This window comes from Stegodyphus dumicola, chromosome 5, assembly GCF_044657685.1.
Source record: "Stegodyphus dumicola isolate Sdum_Otavi_A_Nest chromosome 5, ASM4465768v1".
Taxonomy (NCBI): Eukaryota; Metazoa; Arthropoda; class Arachnida; order Araneae; family Eresidae; genus Stegodyphus; species Stegodyphus dumicola.
This window is the reverse complement of record NC_140772.1, coordinates 98,810,874-98,831,195: the sequence shown is the minus strand read 5'-3', so window position 1 is coordinate 98,831,195 and position 20,322 is coordinate 98,810,874. Positions and strand designations below refer to the sequence as shown.

Here is a 20,322-nt window from a genome sequence, read left to right as displayed (position 1 = left end):
TGGAAATCACGGGATATGCAGTGAGAGGGTTAAATTTTAAGTAATATGAGAAAATCCATCATTGCAGACATCAATTGCAAAGTCCTTAAATACATGCATAGCAACAATAAATAAAATAATAAATCAAAATTTACAACTTAAAAAACTAATAGAAAAGCTGAACTAAAAAACAATGTTCAGTAGCTTTTGCCCAAACATGGAGCTCAATGTAGAAAAATTTGCAGAAACATGTATGAAAGCTATTTAGCAGGAGATAAATGGAAATATACTGTGACCCTAGATGAAATATAAGTTTACCTACATGACTGCAACAATAATCAATTTATTATCGAAAATGAAGAGGGGCAAAAAATGCAAAAAACTGGTTCCGTTAATGCAAAGATTCAGTAATGGGGTTTATGATCGTTTCAGGATTCTCTTACAATAACAAATTAAATGTAAGAGTGGAAAAAAATGTTAAAATCAACTCTTTGTACTATTCAAAAAAAGTTTTATAGCTGGTATTTACATAATAAATTCCATTTCTTTATCTCAGTGACTTTCAAAGAGTGAAACTTCATCAAGACAAAACTACAAGTCATACTTCAAAATGTACCATTGCATTCCCTGACAAAATGAAGACTGATTTAGGTATTGCAAATACACCTTTTCAACATAATCCTGCAAAGTTTGCTGACATTTCACCTACGTGCCTTTGGTCTCCTGATAAGAGCTCTTTCTAAGTGTAAATTCACCATAACTGATAGACTCTGGAAAGCAGTGGAAGAGTAATAGAAATTAATACCCATGGAAATTTTAAGAAAAGTTCTTCTATCCTGGAAATCCCAATGCTGGCTTATAGTTTAGAAGAAAGGCTATTCTATGAACTTTCGTGCCTTTGTTTTCTTGAAAAGAGCTCTTTCTAAGCCCGAATCTACCATGATTGATTGACTCTGCAAAGCAGTGGAAGAATGGAAATTTTATGAAAAACTCTTCTATTATGGAACCTATGATGCAGACTTATTGTCCAAAAGAAAAGATACCAGACTGAACATTTAAAAAAATACTCTTTACATTTTGAACATAAATTAAAAACTCAAACCTGTTATGGAAATCTGTTCTAAATCTCAAAATGTTTTAGAATCAAGAATCCACACTTAATACGCTCCTACACTTAAGATCTTAATAAGCTCCCACACTGAATAACTATGCACTTTGCTTCTACCTCTGTTATGGCTAAGGCATTGCTATGTTGCTTTCTTTCTATCACAACAAAAGCATAAATATTCAGAATAATACCAAAAGTATAAATATATAGAAAAGGGGGCCAAGTTATTTATGGCTGCAAATATCTACTAAAAATTAAAATGAATATTTAATCTACCTTCAGTTGTCAAGTTTGCTGCTCATTATGGATCACCATCTGTGCAATCAATATTTCTACAATACATACACTATCAATTTATTGTCACTATTACATATATATTCAAATTTGGAATTTTAAGGAAAATTCTGACCATCCCGAAATCCAATTTAAATGCGATATGTGAAAACACAACCAAGTTCACAGAAATTCAATATCAGGTTGCATGCAAGTCTATGTGCATCATACACCTCAAAATGTGAAAAAACTTAAAATTTCATAAAGTGAAATTAAAATTTGAATAAAAATTATGATTTCTGATGGAATCTAATGCATGGTTCAAACCATCCTTGGAATTAAAATACAGTCACACACACATGCAATTTAATATATGCCATATTTCTTCATTAGCTGATATGATGACAATATTAACATTTCTGATTTAACTAAAAAGTGAATATACCAAAAGATACTTACCTGTAGGTTGCAAACTGAAACTATCATCATCCATATGTATCAATTTATATTTCCTTAAGCCATTTATTTCCTTAATGCATAAATCTGGAAGAGGAAAACGTTTTGGATAATTTTTAGCAGCAATGGCAGTAAAGTAAATTTATATTACAATATTAATATCAAGTGTTATTAAAAATGATATTGTTTACATTGTAGAGACATTAGGATTTTTTTTGAAATGGGAAAGATGAAAAATAGCAACCGCCTTTGCCGGGAATCAAACCACAGATCTCTGGAATACCGGCCCAGCGTGCAGAACCACTACATCATGAAGGCACGCTAGGAAGGTGGGAGAAAACTCTTCTTAACATAATTAACAGTAAATGAAAACTACAGTATAAAAGTATAAACCTCAGATATTATATATAAATATGATTACTTACAAACAAAATACAAATATTCTAGGTGATAGACCAAAAAGCTGAAAGTTAAGAGTAAATTAGGAGTTAAGTAAGTTAGGAGTTTTAGCAAACAATTTGTCTGCTAGGATTAGAATAGCTCAATTAAATTCTCCTATTTTTGTTGCAGTTTTCCTCCAGGGTTACTTGGCAGAGTTGCTACATTTTTTTGGCACTGACATCTAGATGTAAAGCATATTTAAAGGAAGATCTCTACATGTAACATGGTCTTGTAGTGCTTTCTAACTATTCTTTAATTTTAATTTGCTTTTACTGATGAGTTTAGCTTTTTTCTGCTCAATTATTGCATTTGAATGCTAAAAAGAAATATTTTACAAAATATGTTCTATTTTCCTTGCTGTACTGGCTGGCAGAGAGTTTAATATCTGTGTTATGCTCAGCAATCCAGTTAATAAATTTCTAGATGTTAAACTGATAAACTGAGTTTTTCTATCTACCTTCATCATGGATGAGGATGGTATACATAACTGGTGTTTCTGTTGTGCTAATGTACCATTCAGCAGTTCTTAAAAAATTCCATAGTGACAGAGTTGGAGTTATGACAAGTTTGCATACAAAATTTTTGAAAATTAAACGATGCACTGGATGATGGAATAGTAGAGGAACGCTTCAGTGAATTTTCTTCTCTTTGGTTTTTAAATAGTAGCAACTTCATTTTTTTCAAATTAACTGCAGACATCTGTCTATTAATTTTATGGATATGGTTTTAAACAAAGTCAGATGGATAACTATCGTTTGTTGAAAACTGTAGGGCGAATTTATATACAATCGATTCCAGTTAATCAGACCACATCAGGAAACGATCGTTTTGGTCCCAATAACCGGCTGTTCCGATTACATGAACATGTCCTATGTTGTAAGACGTGACGTGCTATATGTAGCAAACAGTAAATGTACATGTAAATCATGTACTAACATGTAATTATTAACTTTATGGTGCGGTACACATGTATGGCGAACATACATGTACAAACAAGAAATACAGTCGAACTTTTTTTCATTGAGAAAATTAATTTAGAAACAAATTCTAAGAAACAATCTCCATGATACTCAACATACGAAGCACAATTAAAAACAATTTCTTACCAAGTTCCAGTCAACAGTTGAAGAACTTAATCCAATGTGATCTGACTTATCACACCGTCAGATCACGGATCACTAATGACAGATTGCATGTGAACGAAATAGCCACAAACATCCAATGCAGCAATGAGACTGCCTTAATTTCCCTCCTGCATGAAATACCAAAGCAAAGTTTCAATACGTTTCCTCACATCCTGTGTTGTTGCTTTCTTGAAATTTATGTCGTGTCTAGATTTCCATCGAGACAACCAACCATTCGTAGCTTTAAAGTCATCATGGCCCAGCTTTTTAGTGAGTTCTTCTGCTTTGCATTTTAACATTGGAGCGCTTACTCACACAGCTCGTCCAGTAACAATGGCAAACCATTCATTAAGGGCCTCATTGACGTCTGGATCCTTGCCTTCACAATTCCGTTTTTTGGAAGTTCCTCCAAGTCCTTCACATTTTGCCCATTCTTCTTGCAGCTCATTCTCTTGTTTTATCAAGCGTGAAATTGTAGTCTTTGCGAATCCGGTAATTTCCACCAACCCACACTAACTAGTGTTTCGTGGTTGTTGCTTGATCTTATCTAGCAAACCAATTTTTTCAGTTAACGTCAACGGCATTTTGGCAGGGGAGAAAAGACACGCATGCAGTTCACAGACTAAAGTGGTCTGAAGAATCCTTGGTGTTTCGGGGTCAAGATGTTCAGGTCAAAAGGGAGATAAAATGCTCGCCATTCAAAGCTTTGGCACTAAAATCATCCCGAAAAGGTGCTGAAATGATAGCTTTCTCGTGTAATCTTTAATCATGATTGACATGCGAGAAATCCTTTCAGGTGGAGCCGGACACTCTATTGTTCATTTCCTCGAAACTTGGAGGTGCAGATCAAGAAAATGGTGCATGTTCACCTCCCTCCGGTTTTGCTTTTGTCATGCACTTTAAGGAATTCCTGACCTTTGATAAAGCATTTTCCTGGGAAGCCACAACTACAGATCCTCCCATATGTCGCAGACCACCTGTACATCCCCTGTATGCGGCCGACTTGTGGCTTCTGTTTCTTATTCGCTCTCACGTTTTTTTGCCCAAATAAGCAAATAATATTACGCTTATGTACATAGGATTTGTTTCGGTTCTTCCAGATTTGGTCCGAAAAAGCGGCTGGTCCGATTATCCAGTGGTCCAATTAATTGGATTCGACTGTATATATTTTCGAAAGTTTGGATGAGAACAAAATTTTTTAGCTTGTTTTCAGAAAAAAATAAAAAGAAGCTGCTTTAAGAGGATGAAATGAAAGAATCATACAGAATGATTTATGGACTACAGGTTAGTTTTAGTAGATCATTGTCTGAAGAGTATTGTACTTTTGCACACTATTTGAATATTAAACTTTTTACAATATGTGGGAGTTCACTGTAGGGCAAAATGTTTCATGACTTTACAACAAATAAAATTTTCCCAATTGATAAGAGAAAAATAACATGGCTTTAATAACATAGTCTTAATAAATCATAATTATGGTAATAAGATATTTATTACTATGTTCTTAAAAAGTACAGCTCACCACTGGCCAAGCAGTAAAATCACTAAATATAGGTAGTTTGACACAATACACCATTTGGAAAATACCGGTTTGTAAACTGTTTATTTATTTATTTATATTTAAACAATATAAGACAAACTGGTTTAGATGTAACAAGTAAGTATAGTCTTTTTAACTAGAAAGAGAGGAGAAATACTTACTTAATATTTACTTAAAACGATTTACCTGTTGATTTCTATTTTAGCAAAGTTCACACATTTGTAGAATTCAGAATTGATAAATAAACAAAAAAATGCTCGAAATATGGATCTGTGTAAGAATGATTTTTAAACATGCAACAGAGCTCTTACATATGTTTACTTTTTTACTGTCTGAAAAGAAATGATATTAAAGATGACATAAATTGGCAGGTATTTTCTGAAATGAGTAAGTGTGTATACTGCTAACCTTTTTTTTTTTTTTTTTTTCTATCAGGATTAGATTGCAAATCTATATATATGCTTATGATTTCAAACAGAGTGAATATCTATACATATTGTGTAATTTCATTTGATCATGAACTTTTGAAAGAACACGTCATCCATTTGTATTTTACAAAAAATGATCCTCAGTTTTAAACAGAGTCAATATTGATTATTGCAACAGAATGAACATAAAGACAATTATTGGAGAGAAAAGCTAGAAAGAATAATATTGACTACAGATTATCAAATCAATTAGAACTAGGATTCAAGGTTTAAAGGTTAAAATTTAAACAGAAACCAAATTATTTAATATGCTTGATATATTTAAGTTAATATGATAGTTCTCTGAAATCACATTTAATACATATTATAACCGAGGAGCAGGAAATGTTTCTGATTAACCATATAATAGTTGCAGTGGAATCACAGACATCGCTAATGACAAGAAATTAATTATGTAAATTGTTACAGCCTGAAGTTGACTCTACACTTGGTATTTCGAATATGGATCAACTCACATTTGTTTTAAATATGTATTTTAAATGGTAACATAAAAATTCCTAGGCTTCATACTGATAAAAAATCATACAGCATCACATTTGGAACAGCAAGTGCAGTCTATTATTACATTCTTTGGGTACTCACTCTTTAAATATAGTTAGTTTACCTGTAGAAGTACGTTGCTCTTTTTTCCACCAGCACCTCCTAACATAGGAAAGTTTACAAGGATACTATAAAAAAGCCCTAACAGTATAAAAAAGGGATCTTTTCAGGTTTGGAAGGAATAAAATTATAGTGGAAAAGACATCATTTGACTTTTTCACTATAGCTTTATTACGAAAGATGACTTCCCATCTTTGTTTAATATAATAAGCAAATATGAAACAACATTTATGACAGTAATTTGGAAATTTTATAGAAAATAAATACTACCAGAAAATCCCTCAATCAATCCATATTTAATGTATGTACACTGCACACAATAAAAAGGGGGACAGTTCTATCTCCCGTTCTACTAGACTGATTGACAAAATTCAACTTGCATTTTTCATGTCTTGAAAGCACGACTTAGGATATGTATTAGATTTATATACAGCATTATTCTAATATAGGTGTTTTAACACAAAATTAGACTTTTTCTGAAATGGAATGCCAATTTTTTCCCCCATATTTCGATTCTATGATTCAACTTATGCCAAACTGCCAAGTTTTGTAAAAATCGCACGAGTACTTTTTAAAAAATTAGCTCACAAATAGCTTTAAAAAATTAGCTAAAGTTTTTTAGCTCCTCAATTTAATTGAATTTGATATATATTTATTAATATATCTTTTTTTTTATTAAACTTACTTGATTCCTTCTTCCAGAATTTGAAATTTAGGCTTAATCCAAATATAATTCGGAAATTTTTTATTATTTATTTTTTAAATTTGTATTTTAAAATAATTTTTATAAATTTTTCTAAGAAATTTTGAATTATAAACTATAAAATGTTTACCATCATCTTAAAATATATGCATTTCTAAGCATACCTGCAAAAAATTAAGAGTTTTTTATTTAAAATTTCCTATGATATATGAGAATTTACATATTGGCGCATTTTGAAAATTGGCATATTTGCTATAAGTGGTAATAGTACCAAATGCGGTTTATGCACTTTGTTAAAATCAACGGTGAGCTTTTTTCCGCTCATGTACAATGTAAAAAAGAAAAGGGAAATAAGTTGCTATAAAATAAGAAATTCACGAAGAGAACTATTTTTAGGAAAACTGAAAAAATGCACCAAGATAAATTTTTTAATTTCTCACCAAAAATTACAAAATTTAATATCTAAGCATAATTTGAGTAGTAAAATCGAAATATGTAAAAAAATTATATATCAGAAAAAGTCCGATTTTGTGTCAAAATACCTATGTTTGAACAATGCTACATATAAATATAATGTATATCTTAAGTCACGCTTTCGAGTTATGAAAAACACAATTTGAATTTCGTCAACCAGCCCAGTAGAATGGGAGACATAGAACTGTCCCATTTTTTTTTTTCATCTTTTTTGCACAGTGTACATGGAAGTTACATCTTTGTTTAAGATAATATGCAAGTATTAAAAATATTTATGACAGTAATTTGGAAAGTATTTTACGGAGCATAAATACTATCAGGAAATCACTTAAGCAATCCATATTTAAAGGATATACTCTAAAAAGTCATCAGAAAATTTTCATAAGTTTTTCAGTCTGGAAGTAAATTCCATAATATATAATATCTTTAATATTTGATAAGCAGAAACAAGTTTTGCTAGACACACCACACACACACACACACACACACACACAAAAAAAAAAAAAAAAAAAAAAAAAAAGTTTCCTAAAATAAAATATACTAATGAAAGCAAATAATTTTCACAAATATTTTGTGAAATTTTTAACTTTATCAAGCTATTTGTGACAATATAACTAGACTTGCTGATGTAAATAAATTATATAAAAGTAATATAAAAAAATTATTATATTCTTAGATTCAAATTTGATCTTATCTAGAGAATGAATCTGACAAAGCAACAGATATACACATTTGACAATATAGATATTACATATTTTAATGATGAATTGAATGTTTTTATATTTTAAAAATAACAAGAATGTAAGTTCATTTTCACCATATAAGTATATCAAGCTCCCAGAGAAATATTGTCAACTTTCATAAACGCAAACATTATTTTACCAGTTTTAGTTTAACAAGAGAAAAATCTTTACTTTTAAAATGTTAAAAAAATAAGTGCGATGTGAGAATGGTAAACAGTATGGCATTATTATATCTACAAGAAGAAGTGCTAAATAACATTGATATTTCCAAACAAATTGGCAAATTTTCTCGAGCGAGGTTGAAGGAAAAAATATATTCTACTCTATTTAGTTTTCACTTAATTAATACACATTTAATTTAATTCATGGTTTCAACTTCAAAATGTTTCAATATTTTAATGATTTTACTTTTCTTTTCCATAAAATATTACTTTTTTTAAATATGATATCCATTTTTATACATTTTATGCTTGATGGTGAAAATAATTTAAAAAAAAATAGTGTAACAAAATATTTCAACATTTTTTCATTAAAATATTAATAATATTAAGTAATTTTGTGTACTCTTTTAACTATTTGTGCCTTAGTTCCTCTTCTAGGGTACAGATATGTAAAGAGGAGCCTAACATCATCCCTGAATCATTACCAAACATCTCAAATATTTAAATTTACATATGAGATGCATCCAGAATGTAAGTTTCCCTATGGTCAATAAATAAGGCAGAAAACACGTGAGACACTTGTCATATTGTAGGATCAACTTTTGTATTCCACTGTCATACAATTCATCCACCTGAGATCAAAACCAGTGTGTTACAGGTGTCTTCATCTCTTTATCACTTTGCAGATGCTGACTGGATGAGAATTTCTTGCAAGAAAAGATAGAAACTGCTAAAAGTTAAATCAGAACTATAGGATGGATAATCAGACACCTCCCACTGAAAGTCTTGCAGATGTTTTGTGGACAGAACAGTGTGTTAAGATGTCTGCATCACTTTATAACTTCGGAAATACTGATCACATAGGAATTTCTGGCAAGAAAAAGTGGAAACTGCTGAAAGTTAAATCAAGGCTATTAGAAGGTTAATCTAATACCATCCAGTGGAACTCTTTCAGATGTGTTGTACATTGAGTCCTCTGTGAGCGAACACTATCATGAATATACACACAACTTCGGCAATGAGCATTCCACACTTCTTGGTCTGGATGGCAAACCATAATTTCTACAGTGATTGATAGTAACAGTCAGCATTTACCATTTCACTTCTGGTAAGGTAGGCAGTCAGCAGAATACTCTTTCTGCACCAGAATATCATGCACATCAACATTTGTGCAGACAGAATATGCTTGAATTTTGTTCTGAATGGAGATTTACTGTGTGCATTAATTTCTGTTTGGTTACTGGAACAAAGCGAGCAACCCATGTTTCACTGTCAGTAATGATTCTGTCAAGGAATTTGTCTTCATTATCATCATATAACTGAAGAAAAGTCAATTCTCATTCCAAGAGTTTTTGTATTCGGGTTTTGATTGTTTCACACCCACTTGGAACACTTCTTTCGGAACAAGAAGTGTTTTGTGACAATTTCATGCAACAAAGAATGGGATACATGTGGAAAATGACTGTTGAGCTCCATAAATGTGAAGTAATTGTTTTCCGAAATGGGCTGCCACATCTTCTGCTAGTTCATCACTGATGATGGATGACCATATAATGCATTCCTGTACATAGATGTCTTGATGACCTTTGTAAAATTGCTTGTACCATATCTTTCAGTGCTTAGCTTTTCACATGTATTTTACTATAGATCCGATAACTTCATTGAAGTACAGGTAATTAAAACCATTTTTTACCATAAAATAATAGCTGATTCAGAATGCATGCAGCTAATTTCTTGCAATTCAGAATCAGAATCTAACATGTCTGTAAATGAATTTGGAAGAAGTGAAAATGCTCTAGATGCCGTCAACACTAGTATAGAAAACATGGTGGTAGAGATACAAATTTACTCTTTTCATTGGATATTTTGATTTGACTGACTGAAAGGCATGCAACAGTAGAAGGTAAAGGAAAGGTCTCTCTCTGAATATTTACTAGCTCTATTAAGACTAGTCGAAAAGCATTTGTAAAAGAGACTTTCACAGCAGAGGTTTAAAAAAAAAAAAAAAAACTGTAGGACTATGTGTGCTTACTGAAGGAAAACGACAACAGCAGAATTAGAAAATAAGTCCAGATAAAAATTGTATTTTTATCTAGACTGTGACTCTTGCCTTGTTTTAAGAGATTTTAAGATAAATTAGGTTTAAAAAAAATGCAAAGTAAATTTAATTGCAGTAATTTTAATTGAGCATAACTGTAAAGTAATTGTATTTTTCAGTGCAAATGTAATTTCCCTATTAGGTGCTTATGTAGCAAGAAAATTTCCAAGAGAAACATTATTTTATTTGCAATAAAAAAGTTGTTCTAAATGTTTAAAAATATTATGTTAATTATTATAACATTTTATCATTTACATTAGGGGGGAATGAAACAGTTAAGCGGTTAAATTATATGCACCATAAAAGTAAGAAAGAATTACTTTTGTACAATAAAATATACAATATTTTATTTTGTAGGGGGCTAAATCAACAAAAAACATGTATTCAATTATCAAATTATTTAAAGATGCATATAAAATCTGCATTCAAAATTTAGGATAATTATATGTTAAATTGATTAAAATGTGTTCACATGCTTAATATTATTAATATTTTTTATGAAGTGCATACAGGGACTGCAGATATGATTTATTTCATAATAATTTTACAAATGTGAAATAATTATTTATTCTAAATTTTCAAGAGTTTATAGTATTTCAATTTTTCAATAAAAATAAATTGTTTATTTTACCTTGCAGTTTTCTTTCAATCTTTTCTTTTGGTAACTTCATGTTTATTCCTGAAATTTTCATAAAAAAGTTTTTTCTTAAAACTAATTATATCAAACACAACAGGAAATATTGCTACATGTTTAAAAGAATTGCATCAGGCTAAATTTACATAAATACAAAAAATATATCCCTAAGTTAAAAGAGAACAGACATTAAAAATAAAATTCTTGGCAAAATTATGCATTCATTATGGCAGCATTTCTATACAATTAATGGTTATCATTACACATTACATAATTTACAGATTCAAAAATTTTCTAATTGCATATGAAATATATTTCAAATATATATTTTTATTTTAACTTCACATTATATAACTTGTGATACTTATATAATTTGTAATATTATAGGATATCATTTCCATTTTATTTCTATGCAGTTATGGTTTGGCTAAAAGTTGTTTAATTTTTCAACACATTTTTGTTTAGGGTAAAACTATTACTTTAGAATAGGCATTTCAATGTCATTTTCTCTTGCTTGGCTTGCATTCATAGTATCTACAGCAGCAGATGATGGTTGTTTGTTTGTCCATAATTGTTTTCCCAGCTCCATTTGCATTAAGCGTGTTAAGCTTCTTGAACAGTGCATAAATGAAAATTGATCTGAACTACAGTTTCAAACCAAATGGCAAAAATGAGTACTGTGTGGTGATAGTTTTGTGTGTTTCCATCACAAACGGAGAACAGTCAAAAAGGTCTCTAAGTGCCTATTTTAAAGTAAAAGACTGTGATTAAAGTATAACACTATAGTTAACACTGTGATTAAAGTATAACACTATAACTGAAAGATTTTAAAGTATAACACTGTTATACTGTGAGTTATTGAGTTTTTGTACTTTCCTGTATTTTCAGTTGCATGAAAGGGAATAATAAGTTCGGCCGTTTTGAGCAGTTGTGGTCCTTTGGGTGGAATGCAAGAAGTATCACCCTCACCAGCATCATTTGCAAGGCGATGGAATAAATTATCCACTCCAGAATCCACTTTTTGGCACCATTTCTTTATTTTAGGTTCAACTAATGGCAAATGTCTGATTCTGCATTTAAGTGGCTTATGTACATTGTACCTAATTTCCTGTTGGAAGCCATGAAGGGGAATGAGCTTATGGATCTGATTCAGATCAGAGGGATTAGTAAGAAAATGTATTTTGTTTCAGTATTTGTGTAGGTGAAGAATCCTGCCTCACTGAGACATCTTGACTGAGGAGATGATGAAAATATTGATTTTGCTTTCTTAGATAAGATTTTGAATTTATCTTGTAAATTCAGCCAAAACTTTAGTAAACTTTGTGTTTTGAATCTTATTTTTTGGTGTGATATGTCAAATCTGAAATACCTTGTATACTGCTGCTTTCAAGCTTTTATGCTGAACACATTCAGATCCCATTTAAAGTCATTAAGCATCTTTTTGAACTGTAGGACAATAATATTCAAATAAATCTTTCAAAGCTTTTTGATGCATTAGAATAATATTCTCTTTTTCTTGAATCCTTATGTTATTTTCATTCAAGAAGCTTTCCGTAACAGGGAAGTAATCGATACATTCCATTTCGACGCACTTTAACTAGGAGGCGTATTCGGAAACTAAGTACCGTTTTGAAAAAAAAAAGTAAAAAAAAAATTTTTAATCCAATTTTATTTTTACATGAAAATACATGTCTTAAACTATTTTTCAACATAGTTTCCGCCAATGATCAAACACTTGTCATAGCGGTTGACCAGTTTTTGTATACCATCGTCAAAGAAACTTCCCGCCAGTTTCGATAACCACGACTCCACAGCATTTTTCGTGTCATCATCAGATCCAAAGCGCTTGCCACCAAGCTCGCGCTTCATGTGCAGGAACAAGTGATAGTCAAATGGTGCCAAGTCCAGGCTGTATGGCGGGTGATCGGACTGCTCCCAATAAAACTGTCGAATTAACGATTGATTGACACCAGCAGTATGGGGCCGAGCATTGTCATGGAACAACACAAATTCCTTTACTGAGCATTCCTCTTCGTTTGTTTTGAATGGCCTTAGTTTTGTTAAAGTCTCAAAATATCGTGCCGCATTAATGGTTTCACCTCTGAGAAGAAATTCAGTAAGAAAAACACCTTTCCTATCCCAGAAGACAGTGCACATGATTTTTTGTGATGACATTGTTACTTTGAACTTTTGTTTTTTCGGAGAATGAGTGTGTCTCCACTCCATCGATTGTTGTTTCGATTCTGGTGTGAAATGATACACCCAAGTTTCATCACCTGTCACAATTTGGTTTAAAAAGTTTTCTTCCTCATCACTGTACCGCGTGAGAAATGTCAGGGCACTACGAAGTCGCTTTGTTTTGTGAACATCAGTGAGCATTTTTGGAACCCATTGGGAACACAGTTTGCGATAATTCAAGCGGTCAGACACAATTTCGAACAAAACAGTACGTGAAATTTGTGGAAATGCCTCTGAAAAAGTTGTCATTGTGAAGCGTCTGTTCTCATGAATTGCTTCATCAACTTTCCTTATCAAATCATCGGTGACAACAGAAGGCTGACCACTCCGAGCCTCGGCGTGGACATTTGTTTGACCTGCATTAAACATACTTAGGCACTTTCTCACCATTCCACCACTTATCGCGTATTCACCGTAAACTTCTGTCACTTGATGATAAATTTCGGCCGGTTTAACATTCCTCGCGTTCAAAAATTTAATCACGGCACGAATCTCACAGTCAGCGGGAGAACTAATTGTCTTAAATATTTTGAATGTGCACAGCAAACTGAAAACACAACATAGAGCAACCAAAATGGCAACAATTGAAAGTCAGTGAACAAGAAAGACCAGTGCACATGCACGGGACACCTACCACAGCGCTGCAACGGCGCTAGAATGAAACGGTACTTAGTTTCCGAATATGCTACGTAATATTCAAGTTTCCCTTATAAGAAGATTCTTTGATATTTGCATCAAAAACTGTTGCATTCTTTCTTTACGATGATATGATTTATTTCAGCCATTTTTCTAAATATGCCAATTTTCAAATCCGGATTTCATCATTTAAAATCACTGCCCGTAGAGAGTTACAGTCAATTGAAAATGCTGCTACCTCTGCATGAACTTCTATCAAATGTGTCAATACTTTTCCTTGAGATAACCACCTTACTTCAATATACAAGAGGAGAGACTCATTGTGGCATCCCAGATCTTCACATATTAGTTTGAAGAGTCCACTTATAAGCAGCACGGTTTTAATAGTTTATTATTCTTCTAGTCATTCAACACTATCATAACTTCAGAAGGTATTTTTTTTTTTTTACGATAGTGTGCCTCAGTGAAGAATGCAGCCGATTGCTACTACATTTTTTTTGCCTTATCTTTAATTTTAGCAATAGCTTCAGTAGTGTAAACCATCATTTCATTACCTTCCCATGATCAGGGCATATATCTGCAGAGTTTTCCTATGGTATTTTATTTGATGAGAAGAATTCATCCAAAAAACTAAATATTTCGCCTCCTAATATGATGGTTAGTAATAGCCTTCAAAGAAGAAGCTACTTTTGATAGCTTTGCAAGTAGTCATTAAGTAACAAAAGCAATTAAAACAACTAAATCAGTGACATAAGTTGTTTTATCTATATGCAACATGAATATAGTACACACGGTAAGCCTGATAAGTGTCTCTTTCACATCAACAGCTATATTGCAGATTCATCGAGCAAGAGAGATATTTGATAAACGTGAATACTATGAATGGAATATTATACTATAAGGTAGATACAAGAACAATCGTAAGTGAAGTAAATAGTCACTGTTTAGGACAGGGATGGCGAACCTTTTTTAGTATTGTGCCAGTTAAATTACAATTTACTATTTTCAGGTGTCCAAGGTGCCACTTGTTATATTTCTTTTTAAATAACCTCTTTAAACCTCTGCTTTGATTTCAAACAATGAAAATATATTTTGTAACTATATTTGCTCTCCAGTTATTGCATCAAATGTAAATTGAATAAATTTAAAAAATATTTCAGTTTAATATTAAGATAATGTACAGTGCCCTAAAGTGTATGTGAAAAAATAAAGGCAATTAATGTTAGATGTTTTTAATTTTTTATACTAGAAAAAATTAGATGTATCAATACAATTCAAAATATGTTATTAATTGCCTTTAATTTTTCACTTAAAAAAATAGTGTGCTTTTAAGACGTTTCACTTAGTATACCTTTTATTTTTCAAAATACATTCATTTCATATTATAAATAAATGCTACATTATTACATTAAAAAACTACTTGCATTTAATCCCATTTAATCCCCTGCTGCTGAATCTTATTAAACATGTAATTTATATTTGGGTCATAACTTGTTGTCTCAGCACATACAATCTACTTAAATCTGAACGAAACTGGTTTCTTACAGTCAGTTTTATAGACTTCATTGATGAAAATACTAACTCACAAGCGAATGAGGATCCAAACATTGTAAGCTGTGATATCACATATTTTTTCATGGCCATAAAGTTTTGAAGGAGATCATTCCATTGTTCAAGGATTAAGTTTTCTGACTTTTGGGTGCAACATTTGTAATCGGCACTCTCCACTTCTTTTAATGATTCACCAAGTTTGACAAATTTGTTTACCCATGGAGAATTTTTCTAAAATTCTATCAATTCCATTTCCAAATTGTCGATATCTAACCACTCAAAAAATGTTACATTAACTTCATCCATTTTAGCAAAGTGAGGTTTTGAAATAAACAGCAGTGTCTTCCCTGAATTCCGAAATTGAGAAAATCATGCCAATGCTATTTCCTTTGATTTTTCTAAAATACCCAAATAGATCTTAAATATATTTTCTCAGTCAAGACGCAAAAGAAATGCGCCGACGTGGAAAATAAAACAGGCAAATCGACAACATTCATGAAATCTACACCGAATACAAGGTTGTCGATTTGCCTGTTTTTATAATTTCTCGGTCTTCATAAGATAATTTATCAGCAAAACTTGATGCCATTTATGTGTCTTTTAAGCAAAGGGAAATATATAAACTTCTTTATTTCAATATCTTTACAGAATACATCAAGTCTGTGATAAAGGATCTTATGATCTCAAACAGTATCTATATGCAGTTTGTTCTTTTCCTTGTAATTCCTTATTTACATCATTATATAGTGCTACAAAGTCATTGAAAACATTAGATCACACAGCCAAATAGGATCTACGAGTTCTGGAAAACTCCTGTTCTTTTTCTGCTATACAAAATAGAACTTCATCTAAAAGCTCGATAAATTTGTGAAGAACTTGCCCATGACTCACTAGCAAACATTATTGTACATAAGAAGTCCACCAAATTGAGATTCTACTTCCTATAACAACTTTGAGAACTGGCAATTATTTAGAGCACATGAATATATCAAGCTCACAATTTTAGTTATTACAGATAGGATGGCATTCGGCATAGCCCTCCTAGCTTCATCAATTCCATATTTGCTTGAGAGTCATGGAATCCTGACCAACACAAGCAGCAGTAATGAAGAATGATAAATCACAATCCTGATAGACCATAATCGAATTCTGACATGTGTTGGTAGGAGTTTCTCCTTGTTTCAAGACGCACAGTATGACCCTTACACAAAGAATCAATAACCAGTTGTGATTTCCGAAAAAGACACTCACTGTGCAGCTTTCCCATTTACACACTATATAGATGGCCCTACTTTGTGGGGCATATGCTGGAATACTAATTCAGAAGTCAAACAACAAAAATCAGCGTTAATTTACAAAATTTTCACAGGACTAGTTTCGATGGTTTTACCGAACCATCATCTTCAGCTGCAAAACCGCAAATCTTCTGAATTAGTATTTGTTCGGCGTGTTATTGTGTCTTAATTATATGCTGGAATGCTTACCATTTGTTTATAACAACATTTAGTACGTTTCATGTAAATTTCACATGTTGCCTTCATGTTGTAGCAATTTAAATGTTCAACAGTGTAATATGTAAGGTAGTCAGATATTGTGTAATTTGAAGAAAAAGGCTAGAGGGCGCTGTTGCTCGCTTAGTTGTAAGAGAATAAAGTTTGTTCATGTTGAAGGAGGCGGCCTACGAATACGCTCTGTATGTAGTAATTAAAATATTGTTAAAAACATAAAAGTGTTCAAATTAGTAAACCCACTGAACCACCATCATCTGATTTGGAGATGCACAAAATTATTAGATGGTGCATCGGCGTAAGGAATTAAGGCTTTGTGAAGATTTTAGGTGTTTGATCCAAGTGTTTCGATTTCAATGGATATTTCATACTCGAGGGACAATGGAATTCCAAATAAAGGCAGGGAAATCTTAAATTAATTATTTAGTGATTATTTGTAGTACATTAGTAAGTACAGTCAAAAGTCGTTAATCCGGACTCGTCGGGACTTCGGCGATTCCGGATTATCGATTTTTCCGGATTATAGATCATCAGTTTAAATCGCGTAGGATGGCATGCAGAAATTCTAAAATTAAAAATATGAAACCGTAATTTATGAAATAAGGAACAATTATGATCTAAAGGGTATCAAAATTTACAAAAAAGAAGCTTAATATTTATTTGTTTACTTTATTAAACATTTCTTTCAATGTAAGTTGTTTCGTTTTATGTGATAATACTTTCTTCTTTAATTCTATAAACAGACATAATTTTTTGTTCACTTACAAAGTTCCGCTGTTCAAGTCCCGTTAATTGCTGTGCCGAGAATACCGACTAACTTGTCAATCGAAATTTTTTCGTTTTCACTAACCTCTCTGTCACATTCTTCATGTCTTTATCCATTTTTTGCAGCAATTCCACTTTTTGTTTGATGGACATCGAAACATACTTTCGTTTTGTACGATCTTTTGGGAGCTCCAGAATCAAAAATTCTATTTGACATAATCGAAAGTTCAAGTTTACTTTTTTTAGTATTGCTCTTACAGTCTGCAAAAAATAATAAGCCGGATCCGATTCGAAAATTACGGAACAACGCAATCATCAACATTAACTGAAATAGATAATTATATAATTTTAGCTTACACCATCCGTTATACATAAAACGCGCACGTGAAAACGTATTCTGCGCTTGCGCACACGCGAATGCGCAGTCGTAAGAGGTCTTACGCGCACGCGTAAACGCCTATGCGCATGTGTCAACGCGGAGCATGCGCAGAAAGTTTTTAGCTTTGAGGTCCGGATTATAGATCATTCCGAATTATGGGTGTCCGAATTAACGACTTTTGACTGTATTTATTATTGCTGTCGTGGGTGTATTTAAATTAAATAAAATGGAAGAGAAGTTAGATAGATTGAAACGTAAACGTTCCACATTGAGATCGTCTGTTACTAGGTTAATTAATGTGATTGAAGATAAATTAAAAATTGAAGGGGAGGAAAATTCGATTAAAGAATTACGAGAATTGTTTGAATTATTAACCGAAAAGAAAAATAATTTGAGAACGCTTGATGATGAAATACAAGAGTTAATTGATGTTAACTTAATTGAAGAAGATTGTAGTATAAGCGAAGAATACAATGACAAATGTATAATTGCTTGTAGTCAAATTAGGCAGTTTCTAGGTGCGGTTACCGCAGTACCGCGAGCGAGAAATTCCCAAAGTTCTGATTTAAACCAGTCTAGTGGTAATGGAATTTTGCATGCAAGTTCCAGTTCTAGTGGGAGTAGTACGCTGAAATTACCAAAATTAATGATTGATAAATTTTGGGGAGACCCCAAACAATGGAATGAATTTTGGAATAGTTTCGAAAATTCGATACATAAAAACGAAACACTTTCAAAAATACAAAAAATTGTATACTTAAAAACATTCTTAACGGGACAAGCTTCGAATGTTGTATCAGGCTTTGAGTTAACAGAAAGTAATTATGATAGCTGTGTAGCATTACTAAAGGACAGATATGGTCGAAAAGACCTGATCATTAATTCATTCATGAATAAAATTCTCAATTTAGAAGCTGTTAAAAATTCTGCTAACGTAAAGGCTTTACGTAAATTATATGACGAATTAGAAGTTTCGATTCGTAATTTGGAAACTTTAGAAGTAACTTCTGGCTCATATGGACATTTATTAATTCCAATATTATTAAAATTAATTCCGGACGATTTAGTTTTGGAATTTAATCGGCAAAGAGGATCGAAAGATAAAGTTGAAGTTTCGGAATTAACACAATTTATTAAAACGGAAATAGAATGCAGGAAAGTTTCAAATCTAGTATTAAGCGGAAGGAAAAATCCTGTGCCTCCGCGAGTCGATCAATCAAAATATGAAACTAGAAAATATGTAAAAAATACACCCACGGCTGCATTTCATACTGCAGTTAACCGAAAATGCATCTTTTGTGATAATTTGCACGAGTCATTTAAATGCGAAGTGAATGTTTCTGATAAATTAAAGAAACTAAGATCCGAAAACCGCTGCTTTTCTTGTTTTAAAAAATTCCATACATCAGAAAGGTGCAGAAATAAAACTAAATGTAATAAATGTGGCGGTATGTATCACAATGAATCGATTTGTACTAATAAATCCCTTGTAAACAAAAAGTTGGAACAAGGTTATTCCAAAAATGAAACTGAATCTCTGACTTTGAATTCTGAGGAAAGAAATAAAGTTCAAAACTTAAAATTGATTGCTTCTGTTCCTCAAGGTGATAATAATAATGACTTTAATGCCAGGGAAATATTATTACAAACTTGTACAGTTTATGCTTGTTCTAAGTATAAATCAAAATTAACAATATTAATTTTTGATCAAGGCAGTCACAGATCCTTTATAACGAAAAAATTGGCCGACCATTTAAAACTTACTCCAATCCGTTATGAAAGACTTTCTGTTTATTCATTTGGTGCGACGAAGGCAATGAATCATTCCTATCCGGTCGTTGAAATCGAAATTCAGAATTGGAAACAAAATAATAAAATAAAAATTGAATGTTTGATCTCGGATTTTTTTCCTCGGCGTCCATCAGTGTGCCTAGTAAACAAATTGCAGACTTCATGGAGCATATGGGGTTGCAGATCGCCGATTGCGCAAGAAAAAATAACATAGATGTTGAGATATTAATTGGAGGGGATGAATTCTGGAATGTAGTTTATTCTGAAAGAATTAAAATATCTGAAGGGTTGTACGCAATCAGTTCTGTGTTTGGTTGGGTTGCCGCAGGAATCGAGAAAAATAAAACAAACAAAAATTGTTCTGAAAATTTGGCGGTAATGACAAACACTGTTGTGTTGAAAGATTTAAAAGGTTTTTGGGAATTAGAACATATGGGAATTAATGATTCTGATGATTATTCCGATACTGACTGCGAAATAGTAGACCAGTTTGAAAGAAATTTGCAGTTTAAAAACGGAAGATATGAGGCAAATTTAATCTGGAAATATAGTCCGAATAATTTAGGAAATAATTTTGAGGTAGCTAAGAAACGATTCGCAAACCTTCACAATAAACTAAGTAAAACTCCGGA

General features: G+C 32.0%; 1 protein-coding gene across 10 annotated transcripts in view; it reads right to left on the bottom strand.

Annotated features, from left to right (window-relative positions):
- LOC118199039 (putative ATP-dependent DNA helicase HFM1) overlaps nt 1-20,322 on the bottom strand; it is a 511,790-nt gene that overhangs the window by 245,737 nt on the left and 245,731 nt on the right. For all 10 annotated transcript variants that reach the window (XM_085816885.1, XM_085816888.1, XM_085816889.1 and 7 more), the window contains 2 exons: nt 10,820-10,867; nt 1,820-1,903 (listed from right to left, as the gene is read on the bottom strand). In XM_085816885.1, coding sequence (XP_085673011.1) covers nt 1,820-1,903; nt 10,820-10,867 — 132 coding nt within the window. The remainder of the gene's footprint in view (nt 1-1,819; nt 1,904-10,819; nt 10,868-20,322) is intronic.